This window comes from Aplidium turbinatum, chromosome 6, assembly GCF_918807975.1.
Source record: "Aplidium turbinatum chromosome 6, kaAplTurb1.1, whole genome shotgun sequence".
In the NCBI taxonomy this organism is placed as follows: domain Eukaryota; kingdom Metazoa; phylum Chordata; class Ascidiacea; order Aplousobranchia; family Polyclinidae; genus Aplidium; species Aplidium turbinatum.
Window position 1 is genome coordinate 2,028,308 of NC_137477.1, and position 18,290 is coordinate 2,046,597.

The window sequence follows — 18,290 nt, forward strand, 5'->3', positions numbered from 1 at the left end:
AATCGCCCGCAGTAAGAAATATTGCTCGATCATCTTTTATGACGTAGGCTGTACAGTGTACAGTCGCACGCTTCGCTGCTCACGCAAATTCCCGTTTTGACAGCTCTAACAAAAGCACGCGCGGAATGCTGATCATACCGCAATGGGGCAAAATTTTATTGAAAATCGTTTTATAGTAGCCTGTTAAACACAAAGAACATGGAAAATCGCCAAGTCAGGTTTTTCCTTTAGTATCCCTTTAACAATATTTTGCAGAACTTGCTTCGGCAGTAGGCTACACATACTAAAATTGGAACAATATAATACAGAACAAATTTGCATGGCCCCTGAGCAAGAATGACACGCAAAATCGTGAAGCGTTCCATATTTCTTTTAAAAAAAACATTTTGCAGTAGGCCTACTGAGCTAAATATTTTCATAATACAATCAGAAAAAGTCTTTAAATTTATATATAATATTTTGCCAATTTATTATAAATTGAGTTGGCACACCGACCTATTTTGCCAACAAAAACTTGCATAAAGAGAACCTTGCTCGTGAAACACAATAACGGTGAAACGCACACGAGTGTTTACATGACATTTGCAAACTTAAAATAAGCAACCTTATGCTCACAGACAATTTCGAAATTCCAAAACAGACGTTTTAATCAACCACTGGATCAGTGTGGCTGGACATCGCATTGGAATAACTTTAAGCAACCCCCACCTAGCAGTGGCGTAACTACCCGTTGGATCTTGTGGATAAATCCAGGGGCGGCACGTTGCTAGAGGGCGGCAAAATGTGATAACGTTTTAAAGTTTAAACGAACAAAGACAGTCACGTTAATTTATTCTCGGAGAGACTCAGACATAAACGACCTAAGTTAACACTGATCTAAGTGAAGCCAAAAAATTAAACAAGTTAGGCTATGCCTATAAACTAATTTGCAACTTTTTTAGATTGTGCCTCACCATGCGGTATTTGTGACGGTTTAATGATATTCATGCTGTTGAAGTAATAATAGAATGTTGGTTGTAATTTGTAAGCTATAGCATTGTTCAGTCATTTTAGCTTTGGTACGGTAGTTAAGTTCAGATTAGTTTTAAGTTTATTTCACTTCTTCTTTCGTATGAGAGGTTGGTTTTCTGGACTACATTTCATTGGGGTCAAATGAAATGTTTATTTCACTTTCGGGAGGAGACAGGAATGGACCATGAGGTCATCGAGTCAACTGTCACCTTTACCATCTGTCTGTGGTAGATAGAGAGGATTCCTCCATCTTCATCTGTGAAGATGGGTTAGGTTAGTGAAAGGTTTAAAGTTTCAGGTCTTAAATAGATCATTTAGCTTAACTCAGAAAATTTGCAATTATGGTTATTGTTTTTAACTAATGCGCTGCAGATTCCAGAACAAGATTTAAGTTGCAATTTTTTTAAGTTAATTTTTGCCTATGACAAGAGTAAAAGAAAGTAAAGATTTTTTTAGAACGAAAAAGAAAGCTAGAGAAGAGGAACTAAAAAGAATAAAGGAGTCATTTTGAAGTTCGTAAAAATTGCTTCTGCTAAAAAGACAGAAGAGATTAGCACATTAAATCTCTACCTCAAGTTGAGACGGAAGAAGTGTAAACTACCTCGAGCAAAACAATAACAAAGTGATCATTGAAAGCCTGTGAATGAAACACTGGTAGATAAAGATAAAACAGATCAGGCCCGGATTTAGGGGGGGCAGAGAGTGCAGGTGCCCCGGGCCCCCCGACTTTTGTAGGGCCCCCCTACGTGGAAAAAATGTGATTTTTTGTTGTTTTTTTTACAGCCATTGAAGTTTCTGCAAAATGTTGTGCAGTGCTGGATTGATGCTGCTGTAGACGTAGAAGTGGTTTTTGCACGGGGGCCCCCGATCTAAAAGTGCCCGGGCCCCCCATCAACTAAATCCAGTCCTGAAACAGATGCTATCTATTATTCTCATAACGATGTGACTACTTGGCCAGAAACATCAACTCATAACATGAGAGTTGAGATGATCAAACTAGGGCCCGAAAGGTTTCAGAATAAAGAAAGGCCATTCAAGCCAGCGATTAGAGTAATTAAAGGAGACAAAGAATCCTTCAGCTGTCTGAGTAAGAAGTGGTTTTATTTTGAACTTTCAATAAAATTAAACAAAACTGCTTTAATTCTTCTGTTGTGTGGAATTTTAATTAGCTTTTTACGACGGTGTCAGGGAGAGTAGGGGCGGCGTTTCGTGCAAAAATCCAAGGGCGGCATACTGCGTTGCTACGCCACTGCCACCTAGAGCTATAGCCTAATCTGATTGGTCGGTGGGTGGAATCGTATGCAAAGCAAAAATATGCTTCCCGGAAAGTATTTTTTGCCTTCGTGCTCTTTAACTCCTCAAGAAAAGTATTTTTGGTTATAGGCCTACTTGTATGCTGATACCTTCCGTGGGCCGCAGCGATACAGCGTGGCGGGCCGCCAGTTGGTGACCCCTGGTGTAGGCTACTTCATGCTGTGACATCTTCACATCACTCTGATGCTATGTTGTACAACTTGTACCACCACACCCAGTCAGTGCTGTATTCGAGGTGTTGCATTCGCGGTGTACGCAGAATACTCTCTGCTTTTTCGAGCAACTATAGTAGGCTATGCCCTCTGGTTTTCCAAAACTAACTAATTTTGTTGCTCTCGTCCAATGTTGATGTTGATAATTCATGTTATGGTAGAATAAAGATTAATATTTTGCAAGTTGTGTATTATTTATCATTTTGGCAAATCTGACAGTAGCCTATACCCTGTGCTTTTTATACAAATACAGCACTGCACCCAGTGCCCTCCGAGTCCTACACCCCCGTCTGCAGCATTTACACAAAATGCCCCTTTCTAGCTTTTATTGCGGCAAATTCTTTAATAAGAGAAGCATTGTCCAATGTTTTGCCCACGTTGTGCTCAATTCAAACAACAGCTAGTCCAACCAAGAGTTCTTGGCTCATTGTAGAACGAAGGTAATTTTTTATTCACTTTAGTTTAGAAAATGTTCTTTCCCCTGAAGCTACAGCAACCGGCACAGCAAGAAATAGTCTTAGTAACAAACACAAGTTAATAGGGTTGTCACAATCAAGGTGCAATACCTCGCGATGGCTTGCTTTGTATCTTCAACGAATGTGTTGTTTTGGTTGTAGAATTCTGGTACGATATGTTATTATCGGTCAATGACCAGTAGTAACTTCTAATTGTGAAGTCGTTGTTCTGCAACGTAATTCTAAATCATTCTGTATCTGGAACGTTCTGTTGTTTTCACAATTGCCAATATCGTTTGTCATGATGTCACAAGGTTGTTTACGAATGGACCTCTGATTACGAAATCTGTATTATGTAACAGTCCTCTACTCCTACGTGACATTCTTTAGATTTCTTTAAACTTGCTTGTTTATGCCGCTCAATGCTACGTGACCGACGATGAGTTCGTGTGATGCAACACTACGTAACCTTCTCGAAGTTACTGGACTGAACAACCAACTATATAAATAGTGGTGTAGTTTGTGTAATGTTTATTATTATGATGATTATTATTGAGTTGGTTATGAGAGTTGTGCTATGAGTTGTGGATTGGTAGTTGATGCAGAAATTAGAGTTATTTGAGAAGCCGTTCGTTAAAGTTCTTCAAGAAGTCAGATTATCATTTCGCTAGTAGAATTATTCGACATTTAATTGACTGCTTTTCGGTTATAACCCATTAAACTACGTCATTGAATCTTTCCAAGTCTTTTTCCTGGTAAGAGATAGAAAGAAAGCGTGACATTCTGAGGGCTCGTCCGGGATTACCGAAAAACCGAAGAATACCGAAAGATTTATTGAAAGAATAATAAATTAACAACAAGCTGTCAAAATGGCGGATGCCGTCAAACATGAGATGATTGAAGACTTACGGAGCATGGCTGAACGAATGGGGCTGAGTGACAATGAAAAGTCTCAATTTGTGATGGAAGAGTATCACAAGATAATGGCCCAAAAAGCTCAGCGAGAAGCTGACGAAAGAGAAGATAGAAGAGCTGCTCGTGAGATAATGAAAGCAGAACTTGAAGCTGAGGAAAAGCGAGCACAACTTGAAGCTGATGAAAAACAAGCACAACGAGAAGCTGAGGAAAAACGTGCACAACGGCAGTACGAAGCAGAAGTTGAAGAAAGAAGAGCGCAGCGCGAAGCAGAAGCTGAAGAAAGAAGAGCGCAATATGAATTGGAAAAGTTAAAACTTGAATTACAAAGACAAAAGCTGGACATTGGTGAGCGATCTAATTCTACTAATGATAATGCTCGAGATGTTATTGTGGCGCAAGTTAGACGTCCAGATTTGCCATCATTTGTTGAAGAAAAAGATGAGTTGGATAGTTATTTGTTAAGATTTGAAAGATATGCCACAATAGCCAAATTAGAGAAGTCGACGTGGGCTACCCAGCTAAGCATGTTATTATCGGGACAAGCTCTTGATGTATATTCAAGACTTTCGCAAGAAGAAGCCATAAATTACGACAGATTGAAGTTAGCTCTGTTAAAGCGATACAATTTTACTGAGCATGGATACCGTCAAAGATTCCGTGAGGCAAAGCCTGAACGGCACGAAAGCCCAGGTCAATTTATTGAACGTTTAAGAAACCTTTTGTTAAAATGGTTTGAGCTTTCGGGGGCCGATCAATCATTGGACGGATTGGCAAACCTTATAGTTAAGGAACAATTCACAGATTCATGTTCAAAAGATCTGTCTGTTTATTTAATGGAGAGAAGTCCAAAGACTCTAGAAGAAATAGCCAGTGTGGCGGAACAGTATTTAGTTGCTCATGATGAGAAGTTGTCGACCGAAGAAATGTTGCCATGCGATAATGACGAGGAGCAAACAAATAAGTTTAAAGGAGGTGCTGTTCCAAGAGAAGTACGTTGTTTTAATTGTAATGGCTTAGGTCATAAATCTGTTAACTGCCGGAGGAAAACTAACAGAAATCATCAGGAATCGAGGAAGTGGTGCAATCGTTGCAATAGGCAAGGACACGAAGCGAAGGAATGCAAGGACAAGTCGTTTTCCTTACCCAATCATTCTGGAAAAGATAAAGACACGGACGTTTATCGAGGTGGTTGTGCGATAATGATTCATGAACCAGCGCTTGACGAGGAGAAACCGGATGAAGATGTTTGCGGAAAAATAATACCTGAAGATTACCTGCCAGTAGTGGATGGAAAAGTTGGAAACAAAAAGGTAAAAGTTTTACGTGATTCTGGTTCTACGGGTATAATGGTGAGGAGAGATTTGGTTAAAGACAGTCAATTAACGGGAAAAACTGGAATTGTGATGTCAATAAATAACACTTCGATCCAAGGACCGTTAGCGAAGATATATATCGAAACTCCGTATTGTAGTGGGACTGTGAAAGCGTTATGTTTACAAAACTCTTTAGTTGATCTTATAATCGGAAATGTTATTGAGAGAGATTCTGAAGTTACTTGTTATTCTTGTGGCAAGAATGGTCACTTTGCTCGAGATTGTTCTGCAGATAATCAGCAACGATCTCACGATGACGGATATTACGAGCGCGAAGAACCGAGGAGAAGAGGCAGGCGACGACCATTTGGAGTTTGCTATAGATGCGGTAGACGCGGACATTTCGCCAGGGAGTGCGTTGCTGACGGCGGACATTCGGAAAACAGACGTTGCCGTGACAACCACTGCTACCGATGTGGGGAGATTGGACACATAGCCAGGAGCTGCCCTTTTGATGAAAAGGCTTGCTACAACTGTCATAAAGAAGGTCATCTCGCCAAGGACTGTCCGGAGAGGAGGTGTTTCCGATGTAGGAAGATGGGTCATCTTGCTTGCCAGTGCACTGAAGTCATTGAGGACGATGAAAACTTTCGCAGAAAACGTGACTATTGTTTAGAGAAAAGCCATCGTTGGTAGATCATGCAACGATGGACTTGTGAGAATTGATTATTGAGTAATTAATTGTTTTGTGGTGTGTTTTGTATTGATTGTGTTGTTATATTGTTTGCAACAATATTCTAAGGGGGGGCGTATGTCACAATCAAGGTGCAATGCCTCGCGATGGCTTGCTTTGTATCTTCAACGAATGTGTTGTTTTGGTTGTAGAATTCTGGTGCGATATGTTATTATCGGTCAATGACCAGTAGTAATATCTAATTGTGAAGTCGTTGTTCTGCAACGTAATTCTAAATCATTCTGTATCTGGAACGTTCTGTTGTTTTCACAATTGCCAATACCGTTTGTCATGATGTCACAAGGTTGTTTACGAATGGACCTCTGATTACGAAATCTGTATTATGTAACAGTCCTCTACTCCTACGTGACATTCTTTAGATTTCTTTAAACTTGCTTGTTTATGCCGCTCAATGCTACGTGACCGACGATGAGTTCGTGTGATGCAACACTACGTAACCTTCTCGAAGTTACTGGACTGAACAACCAACTATATAAATAGTGGTGTAGTTTGTGTAATGTTTATTATTATGATGATTATTATTGAGTTGGTTATGAGAGTTGTGCTATGAGTTGTGGATTGGTAGTTGATGCAGAAATTAGAGTTATTTGAGAAGCCGTTCGTTAAAGTTCTTCAAGAAGTCAGATTATCATTTCGCTAGTAGAATTATTCGACATTTAATTGACTGCTTTTCGGTTATAACCCATTAAAACTACGTCATTGAATCTTTCCAAGTCTTTTTCCTGGTAAGAGATAGAAAGAAAGCGTGACAAGGGTACACAACATTCAGTTTGTTTTGATACAGATAGGCAGTGGCGTACGCAGGATTTTCTCAAGGGGGGGGGGGGGGGTTGACGACCGGCGGTCGAAGCCCGACGGCGTTTTTGCTTAAGACACCCAGCGACGGGGCGTCTGGGGGCCTCCCCCAGAAATTTTTGAAAAATTACTTTGAATTTGGTGCATTCTGAGAGCATTTTCAACAAAAATGTGGGTATGAATATTCCTGTAAAATGGTGCTGTCAAGTGGCATAGCAAAAGGATAAGATCATGTTTTCTTCGGCATTTTTCGGAAATAAAGCTAAGTCTCTATGTTTTCTTGTTGTTAATTCCTGGCTGAGATGATTGAATGTTTGGTATTGGCAAAACTCGCTCTTTTAATGCAGTTTTGTTTAAAATTAGGCAAGTTTTTTTTAGACTGAAACCATCATTCCCAAGCATAAAGAGACTGAAAGCATCAATCTCAATATCGTGACGTCACACGCGTGCCAAAGTGGGGTTGTAACTCCCAAGGCCCAACCCCCCCCCTTGGCTATGTCACTGGCCCTTGATATCCCAGACGTCTTCATGATATCCCAGTATGGTTTTAGTTTAGACTTTATCCATTTCTCTCTCACTAATCACTATAATAGGCTTGCAGAACACTATGCTACATTGGCATACCTGGGGTGGGGTAGGTGGATTGGGCCATGTATTTTGTATTGGCTTAGTCTATAAAAGAACATTGTTACAGTAATTGCTTTGACAGAGCAATGCAAAACATATTAAATGCCTTAATGTACACGTCGTTAACTACTAAAACATTTTGAAGGGGGGCATGGCCCAATGCCCTCCCCCACTGCGTACGCCACTGCAGATAGGCTACTGTACAACAGAAAGAACTGTAGTTTCTTTTGTTTTCAATGGTGAATATATTCTTGTGAAGCTCTGCACTTCAGTGGAAAATTCTTCACTGTCAAGGTCTCTAGCAAATTCTGGGGATGCTTCAGAGCATTTTTTTAACAGATTTTCTTCTGTGATGGAGTTCGGTAAAAAATATCACACACAACACCATACGTTTTTGGAACTCCATGATTTTTTCAAACTTTAATCCATCTTGGTAATAGTTTCATTTAGGAGAGCATTGAAAAAGTCTATTCTAAATGCTTCCTTGCTGCTTCTGTTGCTTTCAACATCCTCATCTGTATCTTCAACAAGAATCTCTTGCGTTTCCTTCGACGGGTTTCTGGAAAGGAAGCTTGCACAGGGTCATCAAAACTGTTGTATTTTCAGACATATAATAGAAATGAAGTAAGTCAGGTCGCCAACAAGTAATAATAATTCGTCAAACAAGTAAATGAAAACCACTGACCTCTTGTACTTACTCCCTTGATAACAAAAGTAACGCAATATTAACAAGGAAACGCAAAGAATGCAAATGAAAAACGTGGTACAGAACGCTTAATTGATTACACGCGCAGTGCGGTGGTAATCAATTCCAACGTCTGTACCAGAAAACGCTGAATGTAATTATGTAGTGAGGCAGGTCACAAGTTACATAATATCAACGTAAATGACGACTATAACAAAAACACATTGCTTTCATTTTAGCAATCTTTATAGCATCTTCGAAGCCACTTTCTCCATATTGCAACAGAAAGTTTCTTGTTCCTTGTATCAGTGTGACTGCAGAGTCAAGTTATGCTGGTACTCTGCATTAGCTTGCTGACCATATTAAATTGATTAAGAATGGTAGGCCTATGCCATAGGCCTATGACCGTGCTCACAATAAACTTGAAGGATGAACCTCATTTTTCAAGCTTTGTGCTTCTGAAAATGATTGAGGGTCTAGACTGGTTGCATCAAGAAGCATCTTTTGGATCGCAGAATACACTTGAGGAGAATTTTTCATAAGAACCTTGATGCAGGAAATTTTACTTTCCCATCGTGTGTCTGATGGTCTCTGCACAACTTGGGATGCAAACTATAACCTAGGGTGGAAAAGTTTAAGTTAGCCTACTGCTTTCTGCTAGTACTTAATGTAAATTTTATTTGTGCATATTTTGGATAAGCGCGGGCCCCAGGCCCGTAGCCAGCCAGGGGCCGGGGGGCCTCGACCCCCCTGAAAAAAATTTCGCCCCCCTTGGCAAAATCCCAACATTCTCGAGCAACAGCTACAATTATTATGATTAGCAGATATTGCTACATTTGGATCTACCACTGCCGTTTGTGAGTGTAGATTCTCAGTGTTAACAAGGGTTGACGCTCCCACTAGAGCAGGGGTTCTTAACCTTTTTTCCCTTATTACCCATTTCTGTCCAGATCAAAGTCCCATTACCCAAAATCTAATTTTATCTATTTTACCATATTAAAAATATAAAACAGCGTTATTCAGCAAAAACAACATTTAACGTAAAGAACGGCATCAATAGTTTCAGTGAGACATTTGCGCTGTTTTTGTGTACAATCGATGCAATATTGGGTGCGATTTTGGATACTGCACAAAGCAAATCTGACTTCAGATCTAACAGCTTGTTTCGAAGTTTTGACTTCAAAGCAACAACACTTGAAAATGCTGATTCACAGAGATAAGTGGAATGGAACATAGTCAACAATGTTAGTGGTTTTGCACAACTTTTGGATATGCTTATTGCTTTCCCCATCATTCCCCAGAATTTTCTCAAGCTTTCATCTTCAAAAGAATATAGCTCGCTCGTCTCAACACTAACTCTAAATGTACACTTAGCTATATAAACTACTTCAAACAACTGCTAACAGCAACGCAGCCATCAAGCTTGCTCATAAAACAACTGTAACTGAACTGATTATACAAGAAAAATCTTACTAATATGTCACAAAAATGAAATACATAAAACCGGCAACAAAAATGATGCGAAAAATAAATCACTATGACGAAAGAATTCTAAAAATGATAAAATATCACTGTGCTTGTTTGGTTGTTTTGAACGGACTCAAAACATAAAAAAAGCATAAGTAATAAAGCAACTTTACCACTTACAGAGCTCTGTGACATTGTTTGTTACATCTATAATTCTAAATATTCTGGTTCAGCTGATTACCCACCTGCTATCCTGAAATTACCCACATGTGGGTAATTACCCATAGGTTAAGAACCACTGCACTAGAGTGACTAGACGGAGCATGTTACAACCAAGACAGGCAAACTTGGTGCTTATGGCCTTTGAACATTCTGTATCGAAATCTATCGATTTAGACTTGTTTGTGAGACGGTTTACATCCAAACATCCGCGACTGCAATTGCAATAGACTAGCTCACGCAGTGGCGGAGCCAAGGGGGTTGAGGTTACAATGCCCCCTTTGGCACGCGTGTGACGTCACGATATTTAAAATGATGCTTTCAGTCTCTATATGTCTGCAAAACAAAGTTTGCCTAATTTTAAACGAAACTGCACTATAAGAGCAAGTTCTGCCAATACCAAATATTCAAATATCTCAGCCAAGAATTAGCAACAAGAAAACACAGAGACTTAGCTTTATTAGTTACAGAAAAATGCCCAAGAAAACATGATCGTATCCTTTTGCTATGCCACCGGACACCATCATTTTACAGTAACATTCATACCCACATTTTTGTTAAAAATGCTCTCAGAATGCACCAAATTCAAAGTAATTTTTTAAATTTTTCTGGGGGAGGCCCCTCAGACCCCCCGCCGCTGGGTGTCGACGTCGGGCTTCGCCCGCTGGCCGTCAAAAACCCCACCTTTCAAAATTCCTGGCTACGCTATTGAGCTCACGGGTGTATAGGCGGAAGCCGGAATGTAATTATATATATCAAAATCTTCGGCACTAGCTTCTTCGAGCCAGTTAAACTTTTTGCTCACAACAAGTAGGTAGGTACTTCAACATTACCCACTCGTCGAAAAGGTACGCAATCATGCGTGACATGTTCATTCGCGATTCAGCTGATTTCTGTCATGTGACTCGACACGTGATATTCTGATCGAAAAATTTTGATACAAAGAAATTTAACTGAATGCTTCACCACAACCACCGTTGCCTAATCGTTAGGGCAGAGGAGTAGTAATTTCGATTTCGTGGGTTCGATTCCCACCCTCTGCTAATACTATTTTTTCTTCTGCAACTGAACTGAGTGCAAGAAGGATCTTAATGGTAGCCACTTTAACAAGTCGAAATTGTGACTAAAACACAAAGCAATTTCACATTGAAAAGCAGGCAGTCTTCGACGAGTGGGTGATGTAAAAGTGCCTACTCAACAATTGCTGTGTTATGTTGGTTATTGTAATATGGTTGCCGTAATTTAACTAGCAGATAAAATAAGAGACCAGTGCTGTCCTTAACACTAACCTGATATATTGCAATTTTTGTGGATACCGGTATTTAAGAGGTTAAAATGCTAAAATCATTTAAATTTTTTCGGCTCCCCCTAAAAAAAAGTTGGCCCCCCCTTGCTCTGCAGTCTGGCTACGGCCCTGGCGGGCCTCATAAATTTGCGGGCCCTGGGCAGTCGCCCAGTTTGTCCATCCCAAAGGCCACCATTGAGAATGCATAATTGCATATGGCATATAGCCTACAGTAGGTTGATTTTTAGGCTACACGTAGCCTACATTATCTACATATGAAAGAGTAGGCCTAATCATGTTAGGTACCGGTAGTAGTTCAATTCAATTGTACTTTTTGTTGCTGGTGCGAGCATGTAGAAAACGGCAAAGTAAACACACGAACTTGGCACCAACAAAAGGGTAAGATGGAAAAACCAAATATTTTAAAACAGTATTTCTAGCCTGTATCACTATCTTTAATTTGCACAGCCACCAAACCTAGAAAAGAAATAGATGTCAAAATAGATCTACAATCACAACCAACACTTCCCAGTGCAACAAGGGCGATTTTAAACACGAGCTGAAGTTGAACAAAACAAGTCCAAACCCTCTCCATTACAAAAAAGACAATATAGGACGAAATTTACTGTAGGCTACAATGAACACTTGCAACAAGGGCAATTTAGGCTAAACTTTACTGCACACAATAAAAAACAAAAAAACTATAGTGACAAGTTTTCAGAAACTTTTCACTTTAAAAGTTATTGCAATCGAATATAGCCTACTGTTTTTCTCGTAGATCAGTCTACAACTGTTAAAACTTCTTTGAAATTTGCTAGGTATCTTTTTCCTCGTTTGAGATAGAATTGAAACAATGCTGTGAATACAGTAGCCTACAGGTTCACCTCCTGCTTTGAAGTTTTCCCAGTAAATGCCGTCTATGGACTATAGCCCACCTGGAAATTTTTACACTTCAAATTATTTATAGCACTGATATTTGGCTTGTTAGAATATATGGAATTTCACAAGAGTCATCGATGCGTATAATTTCGCCCAACCTTCGAGGGAAGCCTACAAGGTTTGCTGGTGAGGATGTTTCCGTTCGCATTTTTAATTCCCTTATTAATGTTTTTAGGTTTTTCCTTTAGTTTCTTTATCGCAGCGTAATATATTTTTTGTGTGGTGGTAGGGTGTCGAGTGCATCAAATCTGTCTTTTAATTGCTTTAGGCCAGGGGTTTTTAAACTTTTTTTTAACGCGGACCCCTTAAACAAATTTTTGGTTTGCATGGACCCCCTTTATGGCCTTGTCCGAGAAACATTTTTGATCATCATGAATTGGACATAACGCAATAAAATTAAAGTGAATTGGTAACAAAATTTATTTCTATTTGAACAAGGACCTTCTGATGATCCTCCTTTTAGGGTGAAACAGGCTGTCAAGGGTTTATTAGAGAGTAGTAGGCCTACTATATTTTAGCTTAGCTGCAACTGATAAAATTTTGCAATGTTCAAATAGCGGCAAAAACAACAATGTGACGTAATAAATGTACGTAACAAACAACAGTAGCATACAATTATCTGGAAACGCCAAACTAGAAATCATCAGCGTTGTTTGATTTATTCCATTTTGAAATTATACACTAAGATTTTCATTAGCCCTTCAAAAACTAGTCCGCGTACCCCTTAGAGGTCCATGGACCCCAGTTTAAGAACCCCTGCTTTAGGCTATCTGGCCTTTTTTCACGAATTTCTTCGACTCAGACTTAGCGATTTTGTATTGAGTGGGGGATCCATGTTTTTTTCTAATGTTAGGCTATGTGTGGATTTGATTGCTTGCTTAGTTTGTTACATCCTTTTTTGTGCTAGGAAGAACAGCTTTTCGGCGGCACTCTGTCAATCTCGCTTACCTGACCTGCGTTTGTGGTTCAAAGCCTCTGCAAGTATGCGATACCGCCAGAAATCTTAGTCCGAGGATAAAGATTCGAAATCTATTCTGCCAGCGTGGTCTAGTTAGCGCATCATCTACATTAATGCAAGGCGTAAGTTTTTTGTCTCAAAAAGGTTGAGGCCCATACTTGATCCAAGCATCGTGGGATGAGAAGATAAGGTTCTCATTATACTAAACTACGAGAGTAGGGTGGCCAATTCTCTTCTCTCGGCCGCCTTTTCTTTCTGCAACTATGCCCACGCAGTTTATTACACCTTGGGTAGAGGTGAACGGTGTTTTTTCAACAACCAGCTGAAGCCGGGAGTCGAACCAGGATCGCTTGATTGGAAACGAACGCCTTATCCTTTCGTCGTATGGGAGGTAAAAAAAAACTCGGCTGCTGCCAACCGATTTTGATAATAGAAAAAAGAAATCGGTTACGGTCGGGAGTAAATTGTATCAACAACAATTACCTACCCAAACAGCAAAATACGTCGTTTTTACATTGATTCAACGTCTAAACTCTAAACCAATGTAAAAACGACCGATTGTGCTGTTTACGTAGGCAAGGTTGGTGTTGCGGTGAAGACCCTTGAGAATGAATGCTGTCAAAACTTAAGCTGTTTCCTGGTCTCATTGTTCATCGCTTGAATGACAACAAAATATAACTGATAGCGAATTTTACTTTGTTTTTTTTCCCATAAAAATTGATAAAAATGCACAAACACGACAGATACAAAAGGATGATATAAAAAGTGGGAGATCATCATCAACATTGAAACAACGTAAACCGACGGTGGTATTTTGGGTTATTATAGTCTAGCTCACTGGGCGGTCGCCAACTGATTCGGTGGTTCTCGGAAACCTTTTTCAAGCAAACACAGCGTGTGTGGGGAAGGATTGATGCTGCACCACTCCGGAGGGCCACAACGTAATATAATGAATTGTTACGTTGAAGTAACGCAACAACACGGAAGGAAAAGGCCTTTTTTTCGAAGTTACACAAATTCAATGAGATATCAGCCAGCAGAGCCAGTCGGCTGCATAGCCGAGTTGGGAGAGCCCTGGAACGGCAATCGAAAGGACGCCCGTTCGACACCGCTCAAAAGCATGCGTCTGTGTCTTAGGCAGGACACTTAAAAGCATGCCTGAAGATGGTCACGAAGATTGGCTTCCTTGCCTTTCCGTTCACTTAATCTAAATCATCTACCACCAGGCGTGAGCCTGGATACGACAAAAAAGAGATTACAACCTAATACGAAGGCAAGTGTAGACACAGAACAAGCATAAATACTGAAAGATAATGTTAGAATAACATGATAGCTTCCGAAAGGTGATGAAGTGTCGCAACGTCATACTGCGTTGAACAGACATCAATAAGCATCATAACGGAGAGGAGCGAAAAAGCAAACACATGAGATCAGATGATATTTGAAGTAGCCCTGGTTTTGTAAATGCCTTCTGAGCACTCTTTGTTCAATGATCTTTGTTCCTGCTGCAATCTCGCTGTACGCACTTTCAATGTTGGTCCGAGCGTTCCAAATGACATCTTCATTCAGAGAAGGACTTTAGGACAAACAACCGAAACGCAAAACTAAGACAACGCAATTGTTGCCACAATAGTATACATAAAGCTTTGGTAGAGAGTTTACATTAATGAACCATAGACATTAGACAAGTAAAACAAAGTAACCGTAGCGGGTTTAACATAATGCATCACATACAAAACAAGATATCTAACATAAGGACTCAAAGGTTTTCGACACGGACGTGTGTCTTCATCAGTACGTGTCGAAAACGTTTGAATCATTATGTTAGATATTTTGTTTTGTATGTAATACATGATGTTAAACCCGCTACGGTTACTTTGTTTTGCTTGTCTATAGTATACAATTTTATACATAGTTGTGGATTCCCGCCATTAGCAGCAGGTTGAAAGCAAACAATGAAACAAGTACAACGTGATGCACCGCAAAGGGCAGTATTGCGGCAGTGGGCGATCGCAACAGTTCACACGATGTGGTGACAGCTTACCGGCTGCTGGCTCTGCTGCTTTTGAGTATCATTTTAAAAGGTCTCTGGTATGACCAGATGTGAAATCAAATCCACATCTACCGACGCAGAGGCGAATTCAGACAACTAAATTGAACCATGATAATTGGACCATGATTATTGAACCAAAATCCTTGTGCTGGTGTTTTACTGGCTCTGTTGGTCAGTGCTCGGGTGGGGGTCAGTAACTTCGTAATTCTGTATTATGGGCTTCAACCAAGCAATTCAAAATCCAAGCTTCACTGCTCATGGGAACTCATCATCCAAAAATACTGATGCATCACAGAATATTATTGGCACACGCTCCATGCAAAATCGATGCAACGTTTACGCAAAGCACCGAGGCAAAGGGGACGCGAAACATTTTTGGCATATAATTACGTACAATACTATTTCATTCACGGTAAAAAGGAATATCAAAGGTCTTGATTGATGTGGGGATAAAAAATGTTAGAAACATATTTTTGGCACAAGAAACATCTCGAAGTGCTTGAGCGGTAGTTTGGTGACGTGATAATGGAGCCGAACAAAAGCACATCAGAGAAGACTGAACCTATCAAGCTACGGTCTTCACGCTTTTAAGTGAGGTTTTTGGATTACCTTGTTGTCATATGAGTAAACAGGTTGGTGCTACGCCTGGCAACACTGCAAGTTCCAATTATTGCATTGGAACCCACAAACAATCTCATCCGTTCACAGTTTGTTCTGTTTTGAATGAAATAACTTCTTGAGATGTTCAAGCAACGTTGCTCTTTGTGATTCAACACAAATTTGTTTCGTCACAAAGGCAGAAAGACTAAGCCGATGGGACCAAGTTTGAAAAATAGCACAAACCTTTACATACTAAAGTACAAAAGTGTATAAGATTGAATTCAAGTAATAACGGTGTAGCAATGGTTCGTTTCCTAATTTGTGAGCTGCCTTTGTGTCATTAGTTATTGCGCAACGATGACGTCATCCCGATAACATGGTTAAGAATCAAAGTGTCGTGTTGAAGTGTTAGGAATTATATTAATGTGCTTCTAAGAAACTAGTAAAAACGCAAGAATTGAAGGCAAGTTTTCACAAAAGGAAAAAGTTGCGACCCAAGTATTCGGTGCTGGCTAATTGATGACGTCATGTTTGATGATCTCATGTCAAGTCAAAGTATCAATCAATCTGATACAAAATCAAGAAGCTGTAACATGATTGCGACTGGACGGGATAATACAGTCTCGCACGAAATGAAAAAATTTCCAGCATTTACTTCAAGTGTTATTTTCATTCAATGATTTCTTGAGTGGACTGATGTTGAGAATATTGAAGAGTACTTGCGTGGACGTCGTCTGAGATGGGTTGGACATCCTGAATGAATGGATAAGAACAATTTGACAAAGCGAGTCTGGAATATAAGGTGGTGACAGGAAAAATAAGAAAAGGAAGACCAAAGAAAACATGGGATGACACCGAGAAATATGACATGATAAACGAAACCGGAAAATTGAAGATGCCAACAATAGAGAGAGATAGAAGAGTCATTGCAAGCAACTGGTCGACCCTGATGTTTCGGGATGAAGACCAGGCTTCTTTGAAGCATCATGGATGATGATAAAAGAAAAATGTCGAACGTTTCAAAGGTTTCCCACCGCTATAGACGATAAGAACAGAAGCAATATTGGCAGCCCTGCTTAATTGTCAACAGCTGTTCAGTGTTCACTCGAGCTCAAGACACGAATAATAAACTCAAAAATAAAAATGAATGTTTCAGCTACCTACCAGTGGAATAATAAAGTAACGCGGTGTTGTAATTTCATTTCATACAAAAGCATCTAAAGGCAACGCACCAATTGCGACGGGTACAAAGTAAAAAAGTATAAAAAATGTTTGTACACACTAGCACGCCGTACCGCAGTGGCCCTTTGCAACTCTACAACGCTTGTAGAGGTTGAAGCCACGTATAGAACGTTACTCATATAGAACATAAAAAGTCACTCATATAGGACGTAAAACGTCACTCGATTGTCAATCCATCGACAGAGCTCTTGCTTGCTTCAGTTGTTCCTTCTTTGTCATCGACTCTTGTGGGGGGAGGGTACTTTAGGCCTGCACATCATGCGGGATAGCGGAGGAGGGGGCTATGATTGTAGGTTGCCCCCCATCAAACTATTTGGGGGGTACGTAGAGTCTATCTGAGTAAGTTGTTGGATGGACGATAGGAACTCCTGACTGGAGTGAGAAGGATACTGCTCGGGATACATCATCGCGCCATCTGACGTCACCATGTCGCCTGTGTGACGTCACAATATAAACGATTATTCCATATATATAGCATCAAAAATCAACATCATCTCCACAAAGTTTGGCTTGACAATGCAAGCATTGTTAAGCAACTAAGCAGGTTTGAATGGTCGGAAGAGAAACAGAAATAAAATCCTACAAAACTATTTTGTCTGCTGAATCTGCGGCTCAAGTTATGAAATCTTGTTTGGATCTTCACTAACAAACTCCTAGTTTCAAGGTTACTTGAAGTAAGCGTTTCTTACCCAGAAGTGGTGCGATGGACTAAATACATGGAAGTATAGCCACATGTCCACCATGAAAGAACATTATTATAACAACATGAACGTTTGTAGTCGGATCTAAATGATAGCGAGAAGAGTAGACGATCAAGATCCATTTATAAGGTTGCTTGCGTCAGAAAGGTCAAGAAATGTTGCAGACATCGCCGTGTGTGGCACCAATGCGAGATTCATAAATTTGCTAATTACAAAACCTTGTGTGCCAATCATGTGCCTCAGTACCCTGCTTCAAATGTGCCTGAAACAAACAGAATGTGGCTGTCTACCTGGCTGGCTGTTGTATTGCTTCATTGATGACTGGTATGGATGTTGCGATCTGGACATTGGATCAATTTGATTTGGAGGATGAGTCATCCCATGAGGAGGATAGAGGGAGCTGCTCCCTCCCACGCTGTCTCCACTTCTGGGTCGCCTGTTGATCTAGAAACGTTGACATGAACATAAAACGTTTATTTTATGCATTGGCTACTAAATCACATTTAAAAAAACGTAGAAAACAAATTAATTCCTCAGATGCAATGTAAGTTTGCTTCTAAACTGCCACGAACAAACAAAAGGTCTCATCACCATCTCCAAACCGCCTAATGGAGTGGAAGGTCTGCGTGTCTTGAATGATGAAACCAAAGACTGGCTGCTCTCTAGTAACCTTCCAGCTTAGTCCGGTAACATCGTGAATCTCGGGTGGTAAAAGAATAGAACCTCGGTCCCAGAGGCTCAC

The 18,290-nt window shown here is 40.1% G+C and overlaps 1 protein-coding gene and 1 non-coding gene across 2 annotated transcripts in view; one reads left to right on the forward strand and one right to left on the reverse strand.

Moving 5' to 3' along the window:
• Positions 1–269: 269 nt before the first annotated feature.
• Positions 270–371, forward strand: LOC145773094 (U6 spliceosomal RNA). Its single transcript, XR_014289502.1, has one exon. It is a non-coding gene; the product is annotated as a U6 spliceosomal RNA (small nuclear RNA).
• A 13,265-nt stretch (positions 372–13,636) lies between these two features.
• LOC145772768 (uncharacterized) overlaps positions 13,637–18,290 on the reverse strand; it is a 30,455-nt gene continuing 25,801 nt past the window's right edge. The window contains exons 16-17 of the mRNA XM_082584644.1: positions 17,839–17,992; positions 13,637–17,280 (exon numbers count right to left, since the gene is read on the reverse strand). Coding sequence (XP_082440770.1) covers positions 17,129–17,280; positions 17,839–17,992 — 306 coding nt within the window. The 3' untranslated portion in view covers positions 13,637–17,128. The remainder of the gene's footprint in view (positions 17,281–17,838; positions 17,993–18,290) is intronic.